The sequence below is a fragment of the Emydura macquarii genome, unplaced genomic scaffold (genome assembly GCF_026122565.2).
Source record: "Emydura macquarii macquarii isolate MOO-44397 ecotype Brisbane River unplaced genomic scaffold, CSIRO-AGI_Emac_v2 contig_1477, whole genome shotgun sequence".
NCBI lineage: Eukaryota > Metazoa > Chordata > Testudines > Chelidae > Emydura > Emydura macquarii.
Window position 1 is genome coordinate 20618579 of NW_027131614.1, and position 27881 is coordinate 20646459.

The 27881-nt window shown below is 43.6% G+C and overlaps 1 protein-coding gene across 1 annotated transcript in view; it reads left to right on the forward strand.

The window, feature by feature from the left end:
- LOC137156760 (acyl-protein thioesterase 1) overlaps positions 1–27881 on the forward strand; it is a 112821-nt gene that overhangs the window by 74495 nt on the left and 10445 nt on the right. The window contains exons 11-16 of the mRNA XM_067553780.1: positions 5163–5250; positions 11890–12038; positions 15240–15296; positions 22252–22406; positions 24815–24961; positions 26535–26606. Of these exons, the coding sequence (XP_067409881.1) occupies positions 5163–5250; positions 11890–12038; positions 15240–15296; positions 22252–22406; positions 24815–24961; positions 26535–26606 (668 nt within the window). The remainder of the gene's footprint in view (positions 1–5162; positions 5251–11889; positions 12039–15239; positions 15297–22251; positions 22407–24814; positions 24962–26534; positions 26607–27881) is intronic.

Here is a 27881-nt window from a genome sequence, read left to right on the forward strand (position 1 = left end):
TTATTGGCTACGGTGCAGCTGTGTAGCCAATTACACTGCTTTGTTATCAAATTACGACCTTAACTATGCAATAATCATGGATTTTATTGATGTTCTCCCAGAAGAAAGGCAAGAGCAATTCAGGTCACTCGTTAACAGAGGTCAGCTTATTGCTAAGACTATCTTACAGACTTCCCTTGACATTGGTGACACAGCAGTGAGAACGATGGCTATGGCAGTCGTAATGCACAGGGCTTTTGTTGCTCCATGCAGCAGCCTTACCGAAGGATTTGCAGTCCATGATAGAATATCTTTCCTTCGATAAGACCAAGTTGTTTGCCGTAAAGACCAATGAGATTCTACACACCATGAAAGACTCACAGGCCAAATTGTGCACACTTGGCATATACACTCCTGCAACGAGGAGAAGACAATTTAGATATCAGCCATACCAACACAATGTTATCAATACACTCACCATCAAAGACAATATGACATACAATGTAACAGATGGAGACCGCAAAGTAGGTGACAAAATCAACAGCCATCAATATCACAACCGTTGCCTTCCAAACAACAATTCTGAACATTTGGTTGAGGGTCTGAACGACCTCCCTGGTCCCACCCAGTGCTAACATCATCTACTATCCAATTTGGTCATAGTTTACGCCCTTTCTAGCACATCTGAGCATCCATTACATCAGACAAATGTGTCATGGAGATCATATGATCAGGATACTCCATCCCTTTTACTTCCATCCCCACTACGCAGCCCCCTTCCCTGTCCCTCTTCAGGGATCCATCTTACAAGCAACTGTTACAATAAGAAGTAGACTGTCTCTTTCTTCTAAGTGCTGTAGAACATGTGTCATAACAACAGAGAGGGAAGGGTTTCTATTCCCGATACTTTCTAACACAAAAAAAAACCTGAGAATGGAGACCCATTTTGGATCTCAGAAGACTAAATAAGTTGATAAAAATACAAAGATTCAGGATGGTTGTATTATCCATGATAATACCAGCACTGGAACAGGAAGACTGGTTTTCAGCCCTCAACCTGCAAGATGCCAATTTCCATGTCACTATACACTCATCACACAGACGTTTTCTCATATTCATGCTGGGAGACCATCACTACCAATACAAAGTACTTCCTTTTTGGCCTTTCTACTGCACCGAGGGCCTTTTCAAAGAGGCTCACCATGGTGGCAGCATACCTATGCAGGCAGGGGTTAATAATAATCCTGTACTTAGACAATTGCCTGATTAAAAGCACAAAGTCAAACACAAGCCACCAAACAAATGATCACATTTTCAGGAACTAGGACTCATGATACACAGCCAAAAGTCCACTTTGAATCTAGTAAAACTGGAATTTATAAGTGCACACCTGGACTCACTATGAGCCAGGGCATCGCTACCAAAAACTAGGTTTCTCACCATAATAAACTTAATAGCACTAATAAGAAACAGCCTGACCTTAACTGCCCACAGATGATTCCAGCTATTAGGACACAGGCAGCCACTATTTACATAGTGCAACATGCATGCTTACATGTGCTGCCTACAGGTATGGCTGACAACTGTCCACAAGCCACATAAGTAACAACTAAACAAGATACTTTCAATGCCCAACAGAATTAAAACCTTCCTATGATGGTGGACACAACCCACCAACATGATGACACGTTCCGTTTTCACAGTAACCACCCTCAGTTATGATCACTACAGGCACATCCCTAATAGGAGTACATCTACCGAACCATACCATACAAGGCAGATGGCCAATGACCAAAACACACCTACATACAGACTTGTTAGAGCTCCATGCAGTACGCAACTTATGTTCCCACTTGCTTCCAATTATAAAGAACAAAACAATAAAAATCATGACAGACATCATCACATGCATGTTCTACATGAACTGACGGAGCACAATCCCACTGCCTGTGCACTGAGACGATGAGACTTTGGAACTGGTGTATCCATCACAACATCAATATATCAGCCACATACTTACCAAAATATCAGAACACAACTGCAGATACCTTCAGCAGACAATTGGGACGAAAGCATGAGTGGGAATTGAACAATGTGATTCTGCAAAACATTTTTCGACAATGGGGGTCACCCAACCATCGACCTCTTTGCGACACCATAGAATTGCAAATGTCCCCACTTCTGCTTGAGACCAGATCTAGGGACCTGATCGCTGGGGGATACATTCCTCCTCAACTGGAACAGAGACCTCCTTTAATGCGTTCCCACCCATTCCGATGATACCCAGAGTCATCCACAAGATACCAACAGGGTGACTGTAACAATGCTAGTATCTATATGGCCAAGACAAGTTTGGTACTCTTACCTTCTTAGACTCCTAGAGTTTAAGGTCAGAAGGGACCATTATGATCATCTAGTCTGACCTCCTGCACAATGCAGGCTACAGAATATCACCCACACACTCCTGTAATAGATCCCTTACCTATGACTGAGTTATTGAAGTCCTCAAATCATGGTTTAAAGACTTTAAGGTACAGAGAATCTGCCAGCAAGTGACCTGTGGCCCATACTGCAGAGGAAGGAGAAAAACCTCCAGGGCCTCTACCAATCTGCCCTGAGGGAAAATTCCTTCCCAACCCCAAATATGGCAATCAGTTAAACCCTGAGCGTGTGGGCAAGACTCACCAGTCAGACACCCGGAAAGAAGTCTCTGTAGTAACTCAGAGCCTATCCCATCTAACATCCCATTACAGGCCATTGGGCATATTTACCGCTAGTAATCAAAGATCAGTTAATTCCCTTGGCATATGTAATATGTCTCCCCAAGAGGCAATAGCTGTCTGTTGACCTACTGCTATCTACACCGGGGGGTAGGTTGGTATAACTATATCACTTAGGAGTGTGGATTTTTTGCCTTATCCTGTAGTGTAAACCTGGCCTTAGTTTCCCAGACCTGAAGAAGAGCTCTGTGTAACCTCGAAAGCTTATCTTTCTCACCAACAGAGGTTGGGGCTAATAAAAGATAATACCTCACTTTGTCTCTCTAATATTCTGGCAGCATGGCTGCAACACGGCACACATAACAAATAGTCATCTTTGTTTTTCCCCAGCATTCTTGAGTCCTTTTTTGCACCTCCCATTGCATCCGCAAACTACCCTATGTAAATTAAAAAGTCTAAATAGAAAAAAGAATCATTAAGTAATATGGTCTGAATTTCCAGTGTGGAAACATACTATATATTCCTGTAAACGATGGATATATCTACACAGCAAAGAAAAACCCAGGGCTGGCCTGTGCCAGCTGACTTAGGCTGCAGAGTTTTGTTGCTGTGTTGAGTTCCGGACTCTTGGTCAAAACATCTCTCCTGGTTAGTCTTTTTATAAGAAAATCTTAAATTATACCAGAGTGACTTTCTTGACTCTCATACTTCATAATCTGGAGTTTCTTGCTCTACTCCTACTACTTCTGTACGAAGCTCTTCTCTTATCTGATTTCTTAAAGTGCCACTACAGTATCTTTCCTCATTGGATGTATATTGTCTATTTCAAGATTTTGTTACTGCTTGGGGAATATTAAAATATGGATGGCATTTTTAAAATTCTCCGCCCCTCCAGCTCTGATTTGTTCTCATACCACTCCCAACCCACCCACCCTCCTTATGTAAACTGAGTGTTAAGAAAGTTTCCCAGTCTGCGGCTGATGTATTAGAGGTAGGGGTGAGAATTATGTGTGAATGAGCAACCTATGATATCATAGAACTGTAGCGTTAGAAGGGATCGCAAGGGTCATCTAGTCTAACTCCCTGCCATCCAACAGAGATGGCTATCCATTCTCTTTTTGAAAACCTGCAGCGAAGGAGCTTCCACAGCTTTCCTAGACTTTGTTCGTTCCATATCAATAATATGAGATTCATCTAGAGAAATTGTAGGTCAGTTGGTGGAAAAAGATGACACAGTGCTAATACTATTCTGAAATTCCTGGTGAAAATATTCTTGCAGTTGAAGGTAGGAATGTGAGAGTGGGTGAGGTTTTTTGCATATATTGGCTATTTTCTGTATTATGCAACAGATAAGTGTTCTTTAATTGCTATGATGATTACTTATCTGTTCATACATGAGAAAAGGGTATGTGTGTCCATTTTCCTTCTGAGAAATGCAAATTTTGTGTCAACAGTGTATTTGAATAGTGACTATTTATAATGATTTTAGTTTTGTAAAAGTGTCAAATGTTAGATAGTTAAACATAAGTATATATTGTGAGTTTTCTTTTATTTTAACCTTCAGGACTTTTTTAGTACCACTTCTTTTTTAATGCAGCATCCATTGTATTTGGATAATTTTATGTTTTCTTTTTTGTTTTCATTCAGGGTGATGAGTTTTAACCAAGTAATTCATTTTTTGATCTGATAAGCTCTTAAACCTTTGATCCCCCATTTTTTGTTTGGTTTTGTCTGTGTAGACTTAACTATAGAAATGTATGTATTTAAATAAAAAAGCACAGAACATGTGGTAGTTTCATCCTTATAAGGGCAGTGTTTTCAAACTTGGATATCTCAATAAATGGCTTGATTTTCAGAGATATTGAGCATCCTCAAATTCCAATGGGAATTGTGGATACTTAGCCCTTATGAAAATCAGGGCACTTCTTTAGGTGCGTAAATAGGGATTGATGTGCTTGGTTATGGGTCCCTGGCCTGAAAATTCAGTCCTAGAGTTTTGTGTATGATCTATTGTTTGGTTTCTTTTTTGTTTGTAAGCTCACTGGTGCTTGTAATATCACCTACAAAATGGGAAGAACACTAGCCAGTATTAGTGACCAATCTATTTAATGATTAAAGGTTTTTCAGATTCTTTTTGATGCTTTGTCAGAGGGATATCATAGGTGTGGAAGACAAACTGAAAATTTTCAACTTCAAAGAAATGTTGATGGATACAGTTGCAGAAATTGCTATGCATGCATTGGCAAGTGCCTTGGAAGAAGAGGGAAGCCTGACCATGATATCTTTCTTTAGGTTACCAGATATAATAAATTATGGAGGTCAGAGTTAACTATTGCTTATCTTTCAGTAGAACTTACTTGAATGTAATGAAAACAAACTACATTGTATTTAACTTTTACTTAGTCAATTGCCATTTCTGTCCTATAAGAGGCAAAGCTTATTTCATGGTTTGTACATTTCCAGATGGACCTTCAACTGATAAAGACTCTGAAGACAAGAAAAAGGAACCTGCATCTTCATCACAAAATAGTCCTGAAGCAAGAGAAGAAAGGTATTTGAACCTATATATGTATAAACTGAACTAGCACTACAGACGAATTGTTAACCTGAAGAATCAATCTCTTCACAGGTGCTCCCCTAAATATTTGCTTTTGTATAAGTATATCTGATACTAGGGAGGCCTACAGTGTTCTTACATCAAACACCTAATCAGTGTCTAAAAAGTAGCAATGCTTGTGCTGTCATCAAGGTTGGACAGTCATCGTAGATCAAAATAGTCGTCCGTGTCTTTTGTGGTGGGGGTGAAGGTAAGTCCGTTCTGCTGCTGCTAATATGAAAAAATGGCAAGTCACTGGCCACAATATGGGTTAGGTAGTCAAAATATCTATCCTGCCTGGTGATGTCATCTATTTAACGTTCTTACTGTACAATATTAGGAGTCATAGAAATAACTGCTTATTTTAGTCAGTGTCCTGCATTTTAGGTAGAAACTATCTAATGTAATTGTAATAGCAGTTATTTTGTCTTACTTTTAGTGTTTATTAAACAACTTTTCATTCACAACATCTTCATGGTAAAAACTGAAAGTGTGTGTGTGTGTTGTAATAGGAGTAAGCCCATGAAGGTGTAATTCTTCTTTGAGTGCTGGTCTCTGCATGTATTCCACCCTGGTGTACACATGTGCTCCATGTGCCTGGAGCTGGAGAATTTTGAAAGCCGTGTCCATTGATCTTTTCTTATTCTTGACTCCAGTTCAGGATCGCTAGCTACCAAGCACTAATGGCTAGGTACAACTTGGTGAACTATTCAAAATTTACAGAATTTACTGACAGACTCCCACAGGAGGACAGAGCTTGTTTCCAGGCTCAAAATGGTGCCAGGACTGCTCTCCACTCAGCAGTAGGTGTAGCTGATGCATCTTCCAGGGCTGTGGCTGCTGCAAGGAGTCATGGCTCCATGCTTCGGGGTTTCCCAGGGAGGGCCAGAGCACCACTCAGGACCAACCTTTCAAGGAGACTGTTTGATCAGAAGATTGATGAGTTCTTTCAATTCTATCTTCGAGTGATTGCTCATATCCATTCCAATATAGGTGAGTGCACGCCACAGTGCACGGTTCCCGGAACTTTTTTCCCCTTAGCAGCCCCCGTAGGGCCGGCTCTGGTGCCCCCTGGAGTGCCGCGGCATGAGGCACTGCCGGCCCTACGCACCCTCAGTCTCTTCTTTCCGCCCGTGACGGTCGGATGGAACTAGCACTTGCTCCCTGCAAGTGCCATTCCCCTTCTATCTCTTTGTTAATCAAAGTACCTAGTTAGTTTAAGTAGTTGTTAAGTGTTGTAGCTTAGGAAGAAGTCCCTGACGGACTTAAGGTGGCCGGGCTATGTCCCAGCCGCCTGGGTTTAACCCCCCCAGATTGATGAGTTCTTTCAAATTTTGAAGAACTCCAAGGCTATCCTCTATTCCTTGGGAATATATATGCACCTGCCCCAAAGAGAAAATTCCACTGGCAATCTTACAAGCCTACACTGGTGGCTCAACAGTTCTTCCACCAGAGCCCTTATGAGCCACCCTATAAGAGGCAAAGGCTCAAAAGGCCAGCTTCCCCACACCTTCCTCAGCAGGTTTCTTATCACAATCCCAGCCCTCAGCTAAATGTTATTTTTTACAGGAACTTGAGATTTGCAAACCATTAAGGATAAGTCTACACAGTAACTGGATGCCCACGGCTGGCCCGTGCCAGCCAACTTGGGCTCATGGGGCTTGGGCTGCAGGGCTGTTTCATTGCAGTGTAGACTTCCAGGCTCACAGACCAGCTGTGAGTTTTTTATTGCAGTGTAGGTGTATCTAAGTGCAATGCCTCCTGACACCCATGCACCCTTTGAGGGTCATCTAATACTTTTTTCAACATCTGGAATGCAAAAACAATGGATAAATGGATGCTGAATATCATCCATTCTAGCTATTCAACAGAGTTTGCATCCCTACCTACTTTCCCCACCCCCTGTCGGGGGCATTCTCATGAGAACATTTTTAATCATGAAGTGAAATCCCTCTTACAGTGAGGCACGATAGAGAGGGTTTCTTTTCAGTAACAAGGGAGTTGTTTTTACGTGACATACTTCCTAGTGCCTAAAAAGGTCTGTTGGAGAACTCTTTCAACCTCTGTTATCTCTACTATTTTATTTGCAAACTCAAGTTTCACATGGTCATGCTGGTATCTATAATTTCATACCTGAAAAGGGGTATGTGCTTTACAGTTCTCAACATGAGGGACACTAGCTTTCACTTGACCATCCACCCTGCTCACAGCCGCTTTCCCAGATTCATGGGCTCTGATCACTTTCAATACTGAATACTCCCTTTCGGCGTTGCCATCACCTCCAGGGTCTTTACCAAGGTATTCTCTGTAGTAGCAGACTCTGTCAGCTGTTGTAGTTTCACAGCCTTCTTCTACGTTAACGATTTGGCTCCTTGTCACCAGGTCACACCAAGAGGACCATGTGTCGACTTTGACAATGCTGCAACTGCTCTCCTCTGGAGGATCAGCATAAATACTGAAAAAAATCCATCCTCACACTTACGCAGGCTTTAGACTTAATTGGGGCATTGTTAAATTCAATCATGGCAAGGGCTCCCCTGTGGAAGGACAGCTTTCAAGCTATGAACAATATCATAGACCAGTTCATAAGCAACCCTCAAGTGCCTGTTAAGACCTGTATCCCTCTCCTAGGCCATGTGCCCTCATGTACTAATCTCACGCCATTTGCAACACTCCATCTTGCTTATAAGCATGGCTCCAAACTGTGTATTTGCCATACTTACAGTCCATGAGCATCATAGTAACTGCTGCCACCAAAGTGTTAGTGTTCCTGTTATGGTGGAAGAATCCCTACCAGGTATGCATGGGCATATTCCCTTCCTGGCCTCTACACCGGACAGGGTGCTCATTACTGACTCAATCTCTGTTGGGTTGGGGAGCCCATATGGACAGCCATACAGCACAAAACACCTGGACATAACGAGTCCAGGATGTACATCAATGTTCTAGAGCTGTGAGCAGTTTGAAGGGCTTGTGAAGCCTTTATCCTGTTCATTCAAGGTCACTATGCCCTCCTAATTTCAGACAATATCACAGCTGTCCTTTGCATCAATAGACATCCCTCTGTGTGCAGAAGCAGTCAGTTTGTGGAACTGGTGCATCAACAATCAAATTATCTTGTCGTCAGTCTACTTCCCATGATACCAGAATGTGCTAACAGACTCAGCAGACTTTTCACTGTCAATCACAAGTGGGAGCAATGTGACTCTGTGGTGAACAATATTTTCACTTTATGGGGGATCCCCACCAGGGACTTGTTCGCCTCCCAAACAAACAGGGAACGCAACATATACTGCAGGGCGATGCCCTACTCTTTCCACGGTCGGACCTTCTGAACATGCCTTCCCTTCACTACCACTCCTGGCTAGAGTTTTGTGCAAGATTCAGCAGGGCAGGGCACGAGTCATTCATTGCCCCCAGCTGGCCCAAACAGTGTTGGTTCCTGAACATCCTACTTATGTTTTCTCAGGCATTTATCAGCACTTCCTGAACTGCTGACCCAGGGGAATGGCAAGATCAAGCATCCAAATCCACATCCACTTCATCTCAGAGCCTGGTTTTTGGATAGGTATTCTTAGAGCAATCATGTTCTGATGCTGTACAGAACATCCTTTCTAATATTAGGATGGATTCAACTAGAAAATGTTAGCTAGTTAAGTGGAAACATTTTTCTATCTGGGGGCATCAAAGACATATACTGCTAGAAGAAACAGATATTCTTCTTTTTCTGGATTGTATTCTTTCCTTGAAGACAGCATGTTTGTCCATCAGCTTCTTACAGGTCCACTTGGCAGCAGTCAGTGTATACACCTTCATAGGGCTTTTCCTTCATCAGAGTTTTCACCCCTGAGTGAAATAACTGGGTCAGCCTAACTATTTAGCATAGATCTGGCCTAAAACTTTTCAGATAATTGGATGAAATACCAGCTGCTGTGTCACATACAGGGGTACAAGGATGGTGTGCGGGCCAGGGGGATCAGCCTCCTGACCCCTTGGCATAGATGGCAGAGGCAGCATCTGGAAACCAGCCGCCCCTTAGCATATCTGAGCACATCATAACATAGGAAGCGGGCTGAGACACGGGGGTGTGGAGGAGGGTGTCATGGGGCAAATGTACTCCCTCTGGCCTAGCAACAGAAGAGTAATACAGGCACTGCCAGCCACTAGGTACTGCCGGGTACAATAATACAGGTACTGCTAGGTAATTGGCAGCCTCACAGCAGGTGGGAGGATAAAAGGGCTGGGAAGCAGAGGATGGGGTGGCTAACAGTCAGTAAACTGCTGAAGAGTGCCCCATAAAAGCACTCCAAAAAGGGATGAACAGCTGAGCAGACTGAAGAGTTTGCAGGGGGAAGAGGGAAAGAGCTCAGGATGGTGTCAGAGTTGGCTAACCCACTCATGCTGGTCTAGCTTGAGGGCCCTGAACTGGAACCTAGTGGTGTGGATGGGCCTTGGTTCCCCTATCAACTCCCTGACAGACCTGAGATCAGAGGGTTTTCCAGATTTCAGGGGACCCAGGAATAGACTGACAGCACTGAGTGAGCCAGTGGTCACGCCCCACTTGGCCAGGAGGGGCACCATTGCACTGATGCATAAACTAACTCGGGGTCTCCCCTGCTGCCCCGAGTTGGGCTGCAACTAGGCTTGGCCTGGGAGAGACCCCCTACCCCATACTCCGGTGACTGGGCCAACTCCATGTGCTATGCCGGGCTGGAACATGTGGAGGGGCCAACACTTCCAGGGGGCGAAGGAGAGGTGTGGAACAATGGTGGTAGTGGGGGCCATTGCCCCCACAATGGAAATACTGTGAGGGACTGATGTGTTTCTTCCCCCAAATGTCACTCCTTATAAACTGCACATGTGCAGGGAGAGAAAGGGTCAGCGGGACCTGGAGGGGTTGGAGTGGCCAGTACCTGGGAGCCTGTAGGTTCACTTGACCTGGGTCCCCTCTTTAGTAAAATTCTTGTTGTGCCCCATATCACATAGAAACAAGTATTCTTCTTTGAGAGATTGCTCATGTCCATTCCACTATAGGTGAGTGCATGCCACAGTGCACGGTTCCTGGAACTTTTTTCCCCTTAGCAGACCCTGTAGGGCCGGCTCTGGTGCCCCCTGGAGCCCTGCACACATGCCGCGGTATATGACGCACTGCCGACCCTACGCCCTCTGTTCCTCCTTTCCACCCGTGACGGTTGCTGGAACTAGCCTTGCTTTCTGCAAGTACTATTCCCCTTGTTTGAACTCTGTTATTCAAAGTATTTAGTTAGTTTTAGGTAGTGTTAAGCAGTGTTAAGTGTAGTTAGATAAGAAGTCCCTGAGGGACTTAGTGGGGCCGGGCCATGCCCCGGTTGGCTGGATTTAAGTCATGTGCCTCCTGAGGCTTTCCCACTCAGCGACCACCACGTCAGTGCCTTAAGTGCCTGGGAAAAGAGCACAGGAAAGATAAATGTAAGATCTGCAGGGCTTTTATACCACGGATTCAGAAGGATCGAGAGCCAGTTAAAAGCCCAGCTTATGGAGGCAGCACTCCGCCCAGTGTCCGAGCCATCCCGCTCCACCTCGGTACCAAGTGTCACCTCAGTGCAGAGTGCACTGCCAGCACCGGGCTCGACTCGGCATCGAGCAACATCCCTGGTGCCGAAGAAGAAGAGACAACGCACGGAGCGCGGACGCTCCCCTGTGCCATTGGTATAGGCAGGGTCGAGTGCGAAGATGCACCAGCCACAGCCCGTCGAGTCTTCTCCGGTGCCTGCATCTCTGAGCAGGGAGCCTCCCTTGACTCTTGGAAGTGGAAGAGTGCCCCTGCCAACGCCGTCAACACCGGAGGCTTTTCAGGCAGCAAGAGCCTTGTTGGCCTTACCTACGCCACCTCCGTCTCCCCCTCCCCACCCACCGAGGGAGAAGTGGCTGGTGCCACCTGGTCATTGGTGCATACCTTCATGTCCCACTATGCCATCGTCCAGCAGGCGAGAGAGGACGCGGGATTCGGCAGAGCTGTGCTGAGGGCAGCTCACCAGTAACTCCTATCCACCTCCAAGGTATTGCTTGTTATTCACCTATAGTGGAATGGACATGAGCTATCACTTGAAGAAGAAAACTAGGTTACTTATCAGTAACTGATGTTCTTTGAGATGTGTTGCTCATGTCCATTCCACAACCCACCCCCCGTCCCCGCTGCTGGAGTTGGCAGAAAGAAGGGACTGAGGGGGCATAGGGCCGGCAGCGCCTCATATACCGTGGCATGTGTGCGGGGCTCCAGGGGATGCCAGAGCCGACCCTACGGGATCTGCTAAAGGGAAAAAAGTTCCAGAAACTGTGCACGGTAGCATGCACTCACCTATAGTGGAATGGACATGAGCAACACATCTTGAAGAACATCAGTTCTGGTAAGTAACCTTGTTTTTCAAAGATCCTTTTTACCAAAAGGTAATAATTTCTATAGCTTTAAATAATTGCATGAATGTTACCTTTATTCTGTTATGGGAATATTGTTAATGAGATGTAAAGATTGAACAAAAAGTTTGTTTTGATCCAGGGTGAAACGCTTGGAGGAGAGACATTTCATACCAATTTTCTTTTTTCACTTCCTTTTAGCAGTTCCAGTAGCAATTCCAGCATCAGGAAAGAGGAGGCTAATGCTCCCTCAGATTCCTTCATCCCTTCTTTTCCTCGGGCTCCAAGTACTTCAGATTCTGTACGAGTGAAGTGTAGAGAAATGCTGGCTGCTGCTCTCAGAACAGGAGGTGAGCTTTGTAGAACTTATTTGTAGTATTAGATTTGGTTCTATTTCTTCTTCCAGTGTATGCTGGTGATCAGATCAGTCTGTATCCTGTACAAGCAGGGCAGCTAGTCGGGTATAGTCATAAATTAATATAATCCAGTAATCCTGGCAACCTGCAAGCATAGGAAATTGATTTTCAGTACTGTTGATGCCAGAGCCATTTCATATTGCAGCCCTGCTTTCTAACAGCAGAGAACCGTCTTAATGATACAACTTAGCTATTACCTTCTTGTATCATCAGTTGAATCTGTTTCCATGAAAGGTATCATTTCAGTGATGTTTTTTTAGAGTATCACATTGTCCCCAGTGGTTCTGTGACCTTTCAAATTCTGGTTGCCAGAAGCTCTGTTTCATTTCAGTTGCAATTAATTTTGTTATAATACATCTGGCCCTGGTATTTTGATTATTTTAAATATCTCAAGTTCTTTAAGTATCCAATCCATGTCATCAGCATTCTCTTCTCATCAAGTTTCAGGGGTGAAACGTCTGTCTTTTGAGAGTTATAAAATTTGGAGATGGACAAGACCTATGAAATGATCTATTCCGTCTTGTTTTCAGTGTTAGGAGTTATCTTCCAGTACATCTTTGTGTTTTATCTGGTCTGCCTTTTAAAAAGAATTCCTGAAAAATAAGGCTTCCACTACTTCCTTTGGGAGATTATACTAATAGATCTCACTGTCAAGTCTTTTGTTTTCCTGCTGTTCGTACATCTACCCTTCTCCCCATTTCTCCTTTTTTTTAATTTTCAAAATACAGAAATAACCTATACATTTTGTGCATATTAATCTGTACATCTTCATGAGATCCTCATAATAAAGCTTCTTTTATTACTGCTCATTTTTACACCCTTCAAATAACAGTACAGTTTCATGCTCCCATCCTTCTAAAGCTGTCCTTTAGCCAAACTATATATATATGTATATCTCAGTTTTAAACTAAATGCAAAACTTATTCCAGCAATGTACATAGCCCCTTATTAGTGGGAACCTAATCTATTCATTATTAATCCTCTGTTTGGTTCAAACTGGCTTGTGTAGTGAAGAGAAAAGGACAGTAAATGGGTATTTATTTATTTTTTAACGGTTTTTTGAGCACGGCACACAGTATTTGTTAAGTTTGTTATAAAGGTACTACAAAGTGTAAGTGAGTGAAAATAGCAAATGGGATCATATAGAGAATATATACAAAAAGTGAAGGTGCTCAAAGCAGCCTTGGTCCCTCCTGCTACTTTGTCTCTTCCTTCAAAAATGGAGCCTGTGTCCCTTTTTCTTTGTGCCCCAGAGCAATGTTATACGTAGGTTCAAGTCCTGCACTCAGATTAACACTAACTCTTCCATAGTAGGGCTCACTTTCTAAATACCCCGTAGTCCACTTTGAAATTGTATACAAACTCACTTGCAGAAAGCAGCGAGACGAGTAATGTTTTTAAGATGTGTTTTAAGTCCAACTGGCAGTCAGTGAAAGTTAAGATACCTAACTGACTTAAGTGCTTGTGAAAATGTAATTTATTCTCCAAAATCACCTTGCAAATTTTATGCAATGTCAATTTAAATAATACTTGTCTTTAGAAATGTACCTAAAATTATTGTAACTCTAACAGACTAGAGAGAGTATTCTTCTCTTCAGGTTTCTTGTGTTGTGCATTTTGACTGCACTTTAAGTGTAGACATTTTCACTATTTTTTCCTGTAGATCAGTGGTTCCCAATCCATGGCCTGCAGGCCAAAAATGGCCCACAGGGTCTTTCAAAGTGGCCCCCCACTCCTTCCTGTTGGCTACAAAAGGGAGCTGCTGCCTACGAACCGGAGGAGTGCGTTGCCGTGTGCAGGATCCTTGATGCAGCCAAGGGGATGGGAGATCAGCTCTCCCCTCCCCCTGGCTGTAGCAGGGAGCACGGCAAAGTGTTCCACCTGGGTCCATAGGTGCTGGGGTCCCTGCTGGAGCCAGAGGGAGGGGAGCATTGATCTCCTCTCCCCCTGGCTGCAGAAGGAAGCCACTACCTAGGGACCCAGGTGGAGCGCACGGGACTACAGGATGCATGCAGTTTCCCTGCTGCCGCCAGGGGCATGGGAGATCAGGAAGGAGGCAGCCTCCTCACTGAACTCCTTCCATCTGGCTGCAGGGTGGGGGGCTCCTGGTGGAGCCTGGGGTCCCTTCAGACTTGTAAAATTGATATCTTTGACCTTTGAGCCAAAAAGGTTGGGAACCACTGCCATAGATAATCAGTCACGTTCTCCTGTTTTTGTTCATCTTTCACACCGCAAAAGGGGAGAAATAATTTTTTAGTGGGAATATATGACTGTAAAACACAAAAATTGACATGGCCATTTGATGTGGTATCCGAAACTATTTTTAATTCATTTTATGAAATTGACTTAATTTCTAGTTGATGGTGTTCCTTGATCTTTTTAAAATGAAAAGGAAGGTGAGGGGAAGAATGGTGGAAAATGTTGATAGTGTGCTTGCACTGGCTAGCCTGTTCTCTGTCAAACTAGAAAGTCAAATGTTAAATTAGAAAGTACATGTTTTTTACTTTTTTCTCACCAGAATCTCTATTCCAAGATTTTTAAGGCTGGGCATTTCAATCTAAACTTTTCATGCTGTCTTTAGAGTTTTAGTATTTTACCTATTTTATTTATCACTTTAACTTTCCTGTTTTCTTGCATTGCAGTTTGTCTGCTTTCCTTATGGTTTTAATGTCCATTAAACTCCTTTCTATAACTTAATTACTGATTCTCTTTTCCTCTAACGCTGAATGAATGTACCCCTGCTATTTTGAGAGTGAATTTTATCACTGACATTAAAGTGATTTCTTTCACAGCAGAGATTGGCAGTTGTCAAACTGAGTAGAATTTTCAAGACTTAACTGATAACACGAAAGCTCTTTCAACAGTACCTACATCTACAGTTTACCTCCTGATGAAATAAGATTGACAGAAAAGCACTGGTCTTCAATCTTGTCGTTTTGCCTTTGTGTGCTCTGTAAAATAATGAGCGAACAGGGTTTTGCTACCATAAAAGTATATAGTGCATTAATTTTTCTTAAAATGTACACTGTGGTTGTGACATAATTTGCTCTTTCCAGGGTTCTCAATGGACGTTTAAGTGGATGTCAGATTTCCTTAGCACCTCAATGTTAATAATCAAACTTCTCTTTTCTTCAGATGACTACATTGCTATTGGTGCTGATGAGGAAGAGCTGGGTTCTCAGATTGAAGAAGATATCCTTTGTGGTATATCTATGGGCTCTTGAATTCGTATTTGCTGATGGATTTATATTGCTGGTTAAATAAAAAAAATTGTTTGTTCCATGTAATGAATATTGATTTTATTCAGTAGGGAATACTCATTTTGTTCAATAAGGCAGTGTGAAAGTTTTTAGTGTGAGAAGCACTTCTCACAATATGTGAACAGTAAATTACAATACAGAACTCTTTTTACTTAAGTTACAGTTGTAAGCAGCAGTTTTAGCAGATACCTTACTGAAGTGACCTGTGGTGAAATTCTAGAGGCAGTTTGGCCTAGTATATAAGAGCTCTGGATTAGGACTCGGCAAAACTGGGTTCTATTTCCACCCTGCCTCTGAGCTGTTGGGTGACCATGGGCAAGTTACTTCTCCTTTCTGTATCTCAGCTTTGAGATCTACGGATGACAAATGCTGTATTAGAGCTAGGTGTTGTTATTGTGTTCCTACAATCTTGGATGAAATCTTAGTTACAGATTTTTTTTGGCATTATCAAAGTGCTTACTCTTTTACTTTAACTGCTTAGGTTTTGATGTTTTTTTTGTTTAGTTTTTAATTCTAATGTGGTTACGGCTTACACAGATGAGGAGTCTTCCCTTTCTCAACTTCATTTTAAAGTAAATTTAGTGTTTTCAAAGGGTCAAATTGGCAACAGACAGTATCTGCTATTTAGCAGATAGAGCAAATACTATATAGGTAGTAACAATCCGAGCTTTCTAATGCTACCCTGTCAATGTACAGTTACCATAAAAGGTGAGAGTGTCTTCTGTAAAGAAATCGGGTAGCCATGTTGAAAACTTTGGAAGCTTAATTTTTTGTTAGAAATTATTGTTCTTCTTCGAGTGTTTGCTCATGTCCATTCCACTATAGGTGAGTGCAAGCCTCTGTGCACGGCTCCTGGAACTTTTTTCCCCTTAGCAGGTCCCATAGGGCCGGCTCGGTTGCCCCTTGGAGCCCCACACACATGCCGTGGTATATGAGGCACTGTCGGCCCTACGTCCCTTCAGTTCCTTCTTTCTGCCCATGACGGTTGCTGGAACTAGCTTTGCTGTCAGCAAGTACTATTCCCCTTCTTTGAACTTATTTGTTGTTCTAAATAGTTTAATTAGTTAAGTAGTTGTTAAGTATGGTTAAGAAGAGTAGTTAGAGATAAGGCAAGTCCCTGCGGGGACTTAGGATGGCCGGGCTATGCCCTGGTCGCTGGGATTCAAGCCGTGTGCCTCCTGCGGGAAGGGTTTCCCACTCAGGGACCCCCACAACCTTAAGTGCTTGGGGGAGGCACACAGAAAATAAAAGTGCAAGATCTGCAGGGCTTTTAAACCAAGGACTTAGAAGGACCGAGAAATCTGGTTAAAAGCCCTGCTGATGCAGGCAGCGCTCCCCTCCTTCCCCCCCCCCTCCCGGCGTCCAAGCCAGCCCACTCCACCTCAGCACCGAGCGTGACCTCGGTGCAGAGTGCACCGCCAGCACCGGCCTCAACTCAGCACCAAGCAACATCACTGGCACCGAGGAAGAAGGAGGACAGGGTTGAGTACGGAGATGCACTGGACCTGGCCTGTTGAGCCTTCTCCGGTGCCTGCATCTTGGATCAGGGAGCCTCCCCTGATGCCTGGGAGTGGGAGAGTGGCCCTGCCGATGCTGTTGACACTGGAGGCTTTTCAGGCGGCAAGAGCCTTGTTGGCCTTGCCTATGCCACCTCCGCGCCCCTCCCTCCCCCCGTCTGCTGAGGGAGAAGGGGCTGGTGGCATGGGGGAAACCCGCATTGGGTCCCCCTGAAGGGCAGTGGAGATCCCTGGTACGGGGAGGAAGATCTCCCGCCGGACGGCCACTGAGGATAGAGCAGAGACGCTCCCCCAGCAGTTGCTTCAGGTCAGCGTCGTCGAGCCAGCCTGCTTCGATTCAGGATGCGGAGTCTCCCTCTTGGTGTCAACGTCGATCCCCAGCACCAGAGGCAGCGCAGGCCAGGAGGCGGCACCAGTCGAGAACTGCCAGGCGGCGCTCAGACAGCTCCTGTCCCAGTTCCCCGGCACTGAGTAGTTCGCCCGTGCCCAGACGGCGCAGAACCTGGTTGCCATCAGAGGACTCGGCATCAAGGAGTTCGCCCGCACCAAGGCGGCGCAGAACCCAGTCGCCATCGGAGGACCTGGCACCACGCAGTCCACGACACAGAACCCGGTCTCTGGAGTCTGACTCGGCATCGAGGAGCTCGTAGCAGCGCCGACCTCGGTCACTGAAAGGGTCTGCAGGGCTGCACGGCAAGCGGTATTGGAAGTCATCAGTACCAAGACGACGCTCCGGTACCTCTAGCTCTTCGGAGCACACCTCCGTTCGTTGGCACTGTTCACGGCGACGGAGGCAGTCCTCGTCATCCTCCAGGTTGCAGGCGTCAAGAGGGCGGTCCCCAGCACGGAAGGGTGCCTGGAACCGAGGATGTGCACGGCATTGCCAGTCCAGTGACTCGGGGTCTCCCAGTCACAAAGCGTCACAGCCTGTGGCGCAGTCAGCTCCAGGTTGGCCCCAGGGTCAATGGCCGCAACAATGGCCTTGTTGGGTCCCATGGGATATCCATCCTGTCATTGGGGGTACGGTCTGTGCCTCTGGCACAGGAGAGGGCCCATAGACACCATTCCTCGGACAAGGAGTCGGACCCTATGGAGGGACCCTCAGTGGGTGCAACCCTTTGGCAGGAGGGGGCACACCTGCTGGATGCATCTTGGCAGTCCTCTTCCTCCTCACCAGATGAGGCAGTCTTCCAGGACCATTAGGCGCCACTGGAGGATTTCAGGGCGCACCAGGAGCTGCTCAAGAGAGTGGCCTCCAACTTGGGGCTGTAGGTAAAAGAGTTAGAAGAGGCCAAAGATAGCCTCTTTAATGTGCTGGTGGCAGCTGCCCCAGCGAGAGTGGCCCTCCCAGTCCAAGAAAGGGTCCTTAAAATTGTAAAGACCCTGTGGCAAACCCCTTCCTCAGTCGCCCCTACGTCAAAGGTGGCCGAGAGAAAGTATTACGTCCCGGCCGAAGGGTTTGAGTATCTGTTCACTCCCCCTGCCCCAGGAACCCTGGTGGTAGATGCGGCTAACCAGCGAGACAGGCAAGGTCAGCCAGGGTCCGCTCCCAAGAACAAAGACAACAAAAAGCTGGATTTGTTTGGGAGAAAGATTTATTCCATGGAAAACGTGCAGTTCAGGATTGGCAACCATCAGGCCCTCCTGGGTAGATATAATTTCAACTTGTTGGACTCCTTCAGGCAGTTCACTGAGGCCTTGCCCCAGGACCAGGCCACAGACTTTAACACCATCGTGGAGGAAGGAACCACAGCGGCTAGGGCAGCATCCAGACGACCTGTGACACTGCTGACTCAGCAGGCAGGGCCATAGCCTCTGCCATCTCCATGAGAAGGTGCCCGTGGCTGCAATCCTCAGGCCTGTCCTAAGAGGTGCAGCAATCGTTTCAGGACCTCCCCTTTGATGGGTCAGCCCTATTCTCCAACCAGACCGATGCGAAGCTGCACGATCTGAAGGACTCCAGGGCCATACTTCACTCCCTGGTCCTGTACACTCCCCAGGCTTCCATGCGTCAGTCGCGGCCTGAGGCGCAGCAGCAGCTAAGACCTCCGCCCAGGCCTTTTCAATCCTATAGGATTAGGGACAGGAATAGGGGGTTTAGAAGGAGAAATCACCCCCCCCAGCTCGTTCTCAACCCCCCAGTAGAGCCCCCCAGGGGGTCAGGCAACCGGAGGAGACAGTTTTGATTCGGCACCCCAGGGTGGCGCCATGACTGCTCTCCTGGATCCATCCTGCCCCCTCCTAAATAGGTTACGGCCCTTCTATCCCGAATGGGCAAAGATCACTTCAGGCCGTTGGGTCCTTGGGATAGTTTCAGGGGACTGTGCCCTACAGTTTACATCTACCCGCCCCAACAACCCTCCCCCTACGTCCCTCTTCAGGGACCCCTCTCACGAGAAACTCCTCTTTCTGGAAATGGAACACCCTCCTCAACATAGGAACGGTGGAAACAGTCCCTCAAGGCAGAAGGGGAAAGGGTTTCTATTCGAGGTACTTCCTCATCCCCAAGGGGAAGGGGGGTCTGAGACCCATATTAGACCTGTGTTATCTAAACAAATTCAGCAAACAACTCAGGTTTCACATGGTCTCCCTAGCCTCCATTATCCCTTCCCTGGATCCAGGAGACTGGTATGCAGGCTGGGACTGCTCATAAATGAGCAGAAGTCCACACTAACCCCGTGCAAAGCATAGAATTCATTGGGGCCACCCTGGACGCTTCCCAGGTCAGAGCCTTCCTGCCTCAGCCGCGTTTCGAGGCGATGGTTTCTATCATCTCCCAGCTGCACCGATACCCCATGACAACAGCCAGGCACTTCCTACAGCTGTTAGGCCACATGGCGGCCTGCACGTACATAGTGAGACTAGCTCACCTGAGGCTCAGGCCACTTCAGGCATGGTTGGCCTCAGTATATGTGCCAAGCAGACACCCATTGGACCGTGTGGTCACAGTTCCCCTGCTCGTCCTAGCCTCCCTAAACTGGTGGCGGACTCCCAGGGCAGTGATGAAAGGCGTTCCATTCAAAAAACTGGTCCCATCGGTCACTCTAATTTCCCACGCTTCAGATGTAGGATGGGGAGCCCACATCAGCGCCAACTTAGGGGAAGGAGAGGCTCCTGTACATCAAAGTGAAGGAGCTGAGGGCCATTCGCCTAGCAGGCAAAGCGTTCCTCCAATTCCTGACAGGCAGAATGGTGCAGGTGCTGACGGACAACACCGCAGCCATGTTTTACATAAACAAGCAGGGGGGAGCGCGCTCCTCAGCCCTCTGCGAGGAAGCTACCATCTGTGGGACCTTGCCGTGAGGCATGATTTTCACTTGACTGCCTCTCACTTCCCAGGAGTGAGGAACGACGAGGCGGATCGCCTCAGCAGGTCATTTCTACCCTGCCACGACTGGTTGTTGCACCCAGAGGTGGTGGCTGTGATCTTCCAGAAGTGGGGCATTCCCCAACAGGACCTATTTGTGTTGGCCTGGAATGCAAAGTGTCCAAGGTACTGTTCACTCCAGGATTGCGAGACTGGGTCGATTTCCAGTGCGTTCCTCATGAATTGGATGGGGACCCTCATGTATGTGTTTCCGCCCATTCCGCTCCTGCCCAAGGTCCTGCTGAAAATAAAGAGGGACAGGGCAGACGTTATACTCATCACTCTGGCCTGGCCAAGACAGCACTGGTTCAGCACACTGGTGACCTCGGAGCCCCCTTACACAGTATTCTATAAGGATAAGGTGCAGTTGAGGCCGCATCCAGCCTTCTTGCCTAAGGTGGTTTCCCAATTTCATTGTAATCAAGATATTTTTCTCCCCATGTTTTTTCCCAAACCGCACGGTTTGGAGGAGGAGAGGAGATGGCATTCGCTGGACGTGAGACGAGCCCTGGCCTTCTATATCAAGCGTATAAAGCCGTTCCGGAAATCGACGCAGCTCTTCATCACAGTGGCTGACTGGATGAAAGCCTCGCCTGTCTCCACCCAGCGCATCTCCTCGTGGATTACATTGTGCATCAAGTTCTGCTACAAGCAGGCAAGGATGCCACTTCCGGGATCCATCACAGCGCACTCAACCAGAGCTCAAGCCTCGTCTACAGCGTCTCAAGCCTCGTCTACAGAGAGTGCTCCTGCAGGACATCTGCAAAGCTGCCACCTGGTCATCAGTGCATACCTTCATGTCCCACTACGCCATCGTCCAGCAGGCGAGAGAGGACACTGGATTTGACAGAGTGGTGCTGAGGGCAGCTAACTGGTAACTCCTACCCATCTCCAAGGTATTGCTTGTTATTCACCTATAGTGGAATGGACACGAGCAATCACTCAAAGAAGAAAACTAGGTTACTTACCAGTAACTGATGTCCTTCGAGATGTGTTGGTCATGTCCATTCCTCAATCCACCCCCCATCCCCGCTGCCAGAGTTGGCAGAAAGAAGGGACTGAGGGGGCGTAGGTCCGGCAGCACCTCCTATACCATGGCATGTGCGCGGGGCTCCAGGGGGCGCTGGAGCCGGCCCTACAGGATCTGCTAAGGGGAAAAAGGTTCCGGGAACTGTGCACGGTGGCATGCACTCACCTATAGTGGAATGGACATGAGCAACACATCTCGAAGAACATCAGTTACTGGTAAGTAACCTAGTTATGCTCAGATATCAACAGTGCATTATTTTGTAAAATCAGCAGAATGAGTTAAAGATGCCTGTTGCACACTTGTGGGAGACTTCCACAAGTCAAAGGGTCTGGGAGATCTGCAGTTTCACACTTGTAGTCCATCAAATGGTTAACAAAACTGTTTCTTAGTGTTTTGATCCAGTTGCCATCAGTTGAGCAGAAGAAATTGAGAAAATAATGTAATACAAGCACTGTCAGCTGTTTCTAAAGAAAGAAACTGATCAATAATGTAGTAGTAGGCTTATCAGAATTTGATTTTTATTTTTTTTTTAAATTTTGGTGGATAGTATGAATGTTTTTAAGCATTTTTTTCTATTTTTATCTATTTAAATTTTCACAGTTGTGAGAAACAATTGTTTAATGACAGTAGACATTGAGATTCAAAAAGTTAGTTTTATAACCATTCAAACATAAATAGTCAACCTCAGATGTCAAAATATATGAAGTAAACATCCTTTATTAAAACGCTAATAAATTCTCAGGCAGCATTTTTCTCACTGTGCTGATCTGTAAATTTTGATTATTATTGATGGAGATATTTTTTCATTTAGCTGCATGTGTATGATAAAATTGACGTTTACAGATTAAAAAATTGAATCCTGCCAAACCTGTGTAAAAGACACACCTTGGGCAAATATTTATGAAGCAGTGAAACAATATATTTTATTCTGCATATTATTTGTTGATAAATGTGTTCCTTAAGTCCTAAGCACCTATATATCAAGAATTGAAAAACACTGACATGAAATATAAAAATAGGGTCCGAAGTAGGATAGCAAATCTCAAGGACACAAAGAACCCTAATCTAAGAAAAAATGTATTATGTGGGAACATACCTCCTGACAGGTTTGCCAAAATGACAGCAGAGGTAAGTTAGTATTCATTCTTGAAACTTTCATTAATCTGTTTGACTTAATTTTCGTTGGTGGTTAGTGGTTAATTTTAATTTGTTAGCTTTCTTATACTTTGTATCTGCACACTCTCATAAGCATAGGCACTTAGGTCTCAATTGTGGGTTGTGGTATAATGGCTTGCAAACTCACAGAGATAGTGGTGTAGTTCCATAAAGTGTGATGCTGGCGAGAGGCAGGTAGAATGTCTCTGAGAGTGCTTCAGGGAGAATGCTTAGAAATAGAATATATTGCATTTAAAAAAACATGCAGCCTGTACCAGCACGAGCCTTCAAGTAAGGGGAGGTGGACTTCTGCTAGTGATCCCAGGCTGCCCAGTTGTGCCCCTCTTTGGGTATATTGTATCAGCAGCAGCATTAAACAGCATTACCTTTGTATTTGGTAAGTGCTAGCTTAAGCATTTTGACTACTTCTAAGGTAGGTGTATCGTTCTGATTTTTTTTACAGGTCAGTCTCCTCTTTCTGTAGCAGAGAGCTCCTTTAGACGTACTTTTAGTAACTAACCACAAATTTTAAAATTATCTTTTTAAAAAAAAAAGCCACTTTGCAGAACACAAGTATATTTGTTTTTTTAACAAAAAGACAAAATAAGAGGGAAAGAGTAGGTTAGGCAAATTGACCTTAAGATAATAAAATGAGATTCTAATATTAAAGAAAAACAAACTATATTTAAACCATAACAATAAATATTTGGTTTTTTTAAATATTGTTTTAAAACATGTCTTTGAAAGAAACTTGACTAGATATGCTCTGTTTTTTATTACAAAGAAGGAACATAGGAGGCACAGACAACTAAAATGTCACTGGCACAATATTTAGGGAAAGTTTTAAAATGTATTAAATTCATACGTGTCTCTGTATTTGACAAAACACTAAAAATCTTATTAGACAAATGAATTGGGATGGCTTACCAACCCAAGGCAGAAAGTTAAAACTTGGTAAAAGTGGAATTTACTGCAGAATTGTTAATAGAAAGGACAAGACCCCCCTGGTTAACTTCCCAAAGTTAAATTTTGCTCCAGACAGGCTTAAAAAGGGAAACTTGCATTGGAAATTTGTCTGCAAACAGAAAATGAAAAGTATACCCCTGTCCAGTCTAATATCTGCTAAGTGCAGTAGCTTAATCAATCCTACTCAGAGGCCCTATTTTGTGTCATTTTGAATAAGGTTCAGGGAATTGACCATAGAAGTTCATGCAACAATTTATTGTGACTTAAAATGTTTGTGTTACATAGCACAGGGTTTCAGAAAAAAATGATGGTTATTCAGAGTGGATTTAGGAAGCCAATATGGAAATAATTGGAGAGGAGAATATGGGTCTTGTGCCCAAGAAACATGAAATAAAATTTCCCAGGGTCAGTGCCTTTGTGTAGTTTCTAAAGAGGCAGCAGCAATAAACTTGATTACATAAAATTAGAGGTTATGATAAAAACAAAAACAATTAAGAGTTTAGACCTACTTTGTAATTGTGTTTGGCATTTTTGAATTCTTGTTGAGGTCAAACAGGCAAAGGAAAAAAAAAGATTGCAACTAGATCAGAAGCTAAGCTATTCTTACAGGTTATCAGTAACGGTGAGCTTTGTGGGCATATGCACAAGCAAACTGAGGGTGGCAGACCACTCGCTATATGTGTATAATGAAGCTCAAATAGCATCTTGATTCTTTGGGATTCTGTTTTGTTCTGATCACTACATTTATATGAAAGTAATACTTCAGGGTCAATCGTTATTTGGATTTTAAATTCATTTTGGACTAAAAAGATTTTGAGTTAAATAGCTAAAAATCTGTAAAGAGAACTGTTGGAGAGAAGATAATTGAACTGCTAACTCCTATGCAGATACTGGAACAGTGGACAAATTAGGATTCCCCTTACCTGGAGCATGGAGCACCCAGCTGACCAAGTAAACTGAAGTGAAAACAATTAACTGGTATCCGGAGTAGAATATTTTTAAAGAAACTGAGCATAAATTTCTCAGCACAAATTTTGCAAGTTTGGTGGTTATGTAACTTCTGCCATTTAACCAGCAGTATAGAGGAGTGAAGAAATGTTTTAACTTTAGGTAGCATCTTTGACAAAACTTAGTGGAATTTATGATAGCTAAAGTTGAAGCTTATCTGTTTGAATTTAGCCAAGATAAAATATCCAAGATTCCTAGAAAGATTTTGCTGCTCAATAAGATAGGTATTCATGGATTTAAAAACAAATTTGTATCTTCAAAACAGTTATATACATTTTTTAAAATACAATTTCTTAGGCTGCTATATACCATGGTCATATGAGCAATAGTGTATCAAAGCTGTAAGAAGATAAGATCCAATAGCAAATTGAGAATGCTATGGTAGACAGTCTGTTTGTCCATAACAGGAGATGGCAAGTGATGAGCTGAAAGAGATGCGCAAAAATCTGACCAAAGAAGCTATCAGAGAGCACCAGATGGCTAAGACAGGAGGCACCCAGACTGACTTGTTTACATGTGGCAAATGTAAAAAGAAGAATTGCACTTACACACAGGTACATAATCATTCTTTTTATTCCCCTTTTTGTCTTGTCAAGGCTGAATCTCCATTTTAAGAAAATATACTGCTAGGTTTTTTTAATAATTTTTATTTCAGCACCTTGTAACTTGACAGCTGAAGGAAATTATGGCTTTTATAATATACCAGTACTTTAGGTGCACTTAAATGTTTCTTGGTTCAAGTTATCCTAAAGCAAATTAATATTCTACTCTTAAAGAAATAGCAGTTAAACATTGATTATAAAAAGAGGCTTTTTGTTGCCAGTTATGAATAGTGAATTTTTATGAATATGCTTATTTCTGTTGGTATGTCATAGATTTTAATCTGCTTCTTTGGAGAAAATACTCATCTTATTACTTTGCTACTCTTTCCTATGTCCTTCATTAGCTGTAACTAGAAGTAGTCTCCCTAGAAATCAGCAGTTAACCTAATACAAGTTAAACTGTCTCCAGGGATGCATTAGAAGTTCCTTAACATTGACAAGTGTGTCCCCCCCCCCCCCCCCCCCCCCCCCCCCCCCATTTCAGCAATACTGGTTTTCTGGGTTTCTAAAAATATATTTTTAGATATTTGTAAAATTGTGATGTTCAGGAGATAAACTGATAGTTCAAGCATATAGAAATACTAGTTTTATCTATGTATTTGAGTGATGATAGTAAATGTTATATGTAGAAGACCTCTGAATATTAACATTAATTAAGGTTTTATTAACATAGGGCCTGATTTACAAGCCTTCTGTTCATGTAACTCCCACTAATTTAATTGGGAGTTGTGTGCAAAAAAGCTTGCAAAATCAAATCCATTTTGATTTTGGTACTGTTCAAAGCCATGCTCTGCTGCTTAATTTATTAAGTTTATGCTTCTAGTATCTAAAATGTTTTGATGTAAACACTTTCAGTAAAAATCCATTTCAATTTTGATTCTTCTAGGCCACTTCATCATAGTTATATTTATGTAAATCTATGCAGAATGTACAATTGCTACTTCCACAAAAAACAAAACTGAAAATATATGCACAGTTCTATGTTGATCTTCATTATTGAAATGGCTGCTTTCAGTACTTAAATCAGCCAAACAGTGGGAGTTCCCTATTGATGTGTTGACACGAAAGTTTTACTACTTTTTTTGTGCAAAATGAAATAGTCCTGATTATTTTGTTAAAAATCTGGTAATTCCAATTTGTTAGCTTTTTTATTTGTTCTCTCTTGTGTTCACAGTTGATTCAGTACTTAAATTTTAATTTATCTAGTTTAATTTCACATGTGATGATGTAATTGTTTTGTGGGTTGGAGTGGGTTGTGGGGGCTAAGAATCTGCATTCTTAAACTTTGTAAAGACACTTATGCTGAACTATAACTTGTCTTATACAATGGATTTCAAATATGGTAACTGTTCAAATCACAGATTTGGATAGATCTTGCAATAATTTTTTTAGGCTATAAAGATTTTACTTTAGCATAAAGACTAAGAATCTTACTTTGAACAGAAGTGAAATAAATTGAACAGAATCATGGTGATAACATTTCTTTCTTTTGTTTCCCTTTCTTCCCCCCATCCCTTTACTATAGGTTCAAACCCGCAGTGCTGATGAACCTATGACAACATTCGTTGTCTGTAATGAATGTGGAAACAGATGGAAGGTAAAGCTTCTGTTCTCTTCTCTATATTCTGTAGCAGATGGTCAAATATCTAGTTTATTTTTCTGATTACAGTAAACCTATTTCACTTTTCAATCTCTTGTTTTTCTTCTCAAACCAGTTTGATAAATCATTGTAAATCTTGCCAAATACCTTTAAGCTAGAAATATATTTGGGGGAGAAACTTTTATAGTTTGTGGGTTTTGAGCCATCCAGTTACCTACGTCCAGTAAATTAGCTTTCATATTTCCCTGTAGTCTTGTTTTGTCTTTCAAGTTTTGTTAAGGATTGCTGTAGGGTAAAACAAAATGTACAGGAGTTGCAAGCACTTTAGAACAGCTCGAATTTTAATTCAGAAAGATGTAGAGGAAAGCAAGATGTAACTACTTGATTTAGACAGTCACTTGTGTAACTCAGGATAGATTCTCAAATAGGATTTAGTAATATCACTTCTAAACCAGAAGTTTAGATAGAGTGCAAAATGTTACTGTACTGTGCAATAAATACCATTATTCATTGCATTTAAATGTCTTGTATTAAAAAATTACAGTGTACTGAGGTCTGCAATTTACTATGTACTGGACCAATGCCAAAAAAGTACTGCTGGTCTTAGAAGACAATGACTGTTCAGGTCAAACACATTATGAATAAATAGGGTTAGAAATTAATACACTGGAAAGCAAAGGTCCCAAGCTTTCTAACAGTGTGTAGCATTCATTTTTCAAGTATGTGTCAGTATGGATCCTGCTATAGTGTGCATGAGCCTCATGCATGTTGGACTGGATTTTTCTGAATGTCCGTGTCCATAAGGGTCGCACATGCACTCTGTAGCTCCTCATGTTCCTGTATGAGTGTATAAAAGCTGAGATGTCTGAGACCCTCCTTGAGTTCCCTGTAAACAACAAGATGGAACCTAGGTTGTGTTCAACCTGCTAGACTTTAGCTCCTGCTAAACATATAAAAAACCTCCCTTCAAATCTTCTGAGATTCTTTAGAACCATCTTCATTCTTTATGTTATTACCCTAGTTTGTTTCTAGTGCTTGTCAAATAGAAAGCTGCCTGCAGCCTCTTCCCCCACCTGCGTGTGTGAACACACACTCCACAACCCCCATTGAACAGGAACTTAGAATCGTGGACTCAAACCCCACAATCTTCGAGCCATGTCCATCCTGTGCCTATCTAATTTCTCTGAAACATTGGCCCTGCAGAGATGTTGTTCTGCTTGGCAGAGAATTGCATTCTAAGTAGGTGTTCAGTCTGCTTCTCCTTCTTGGAAA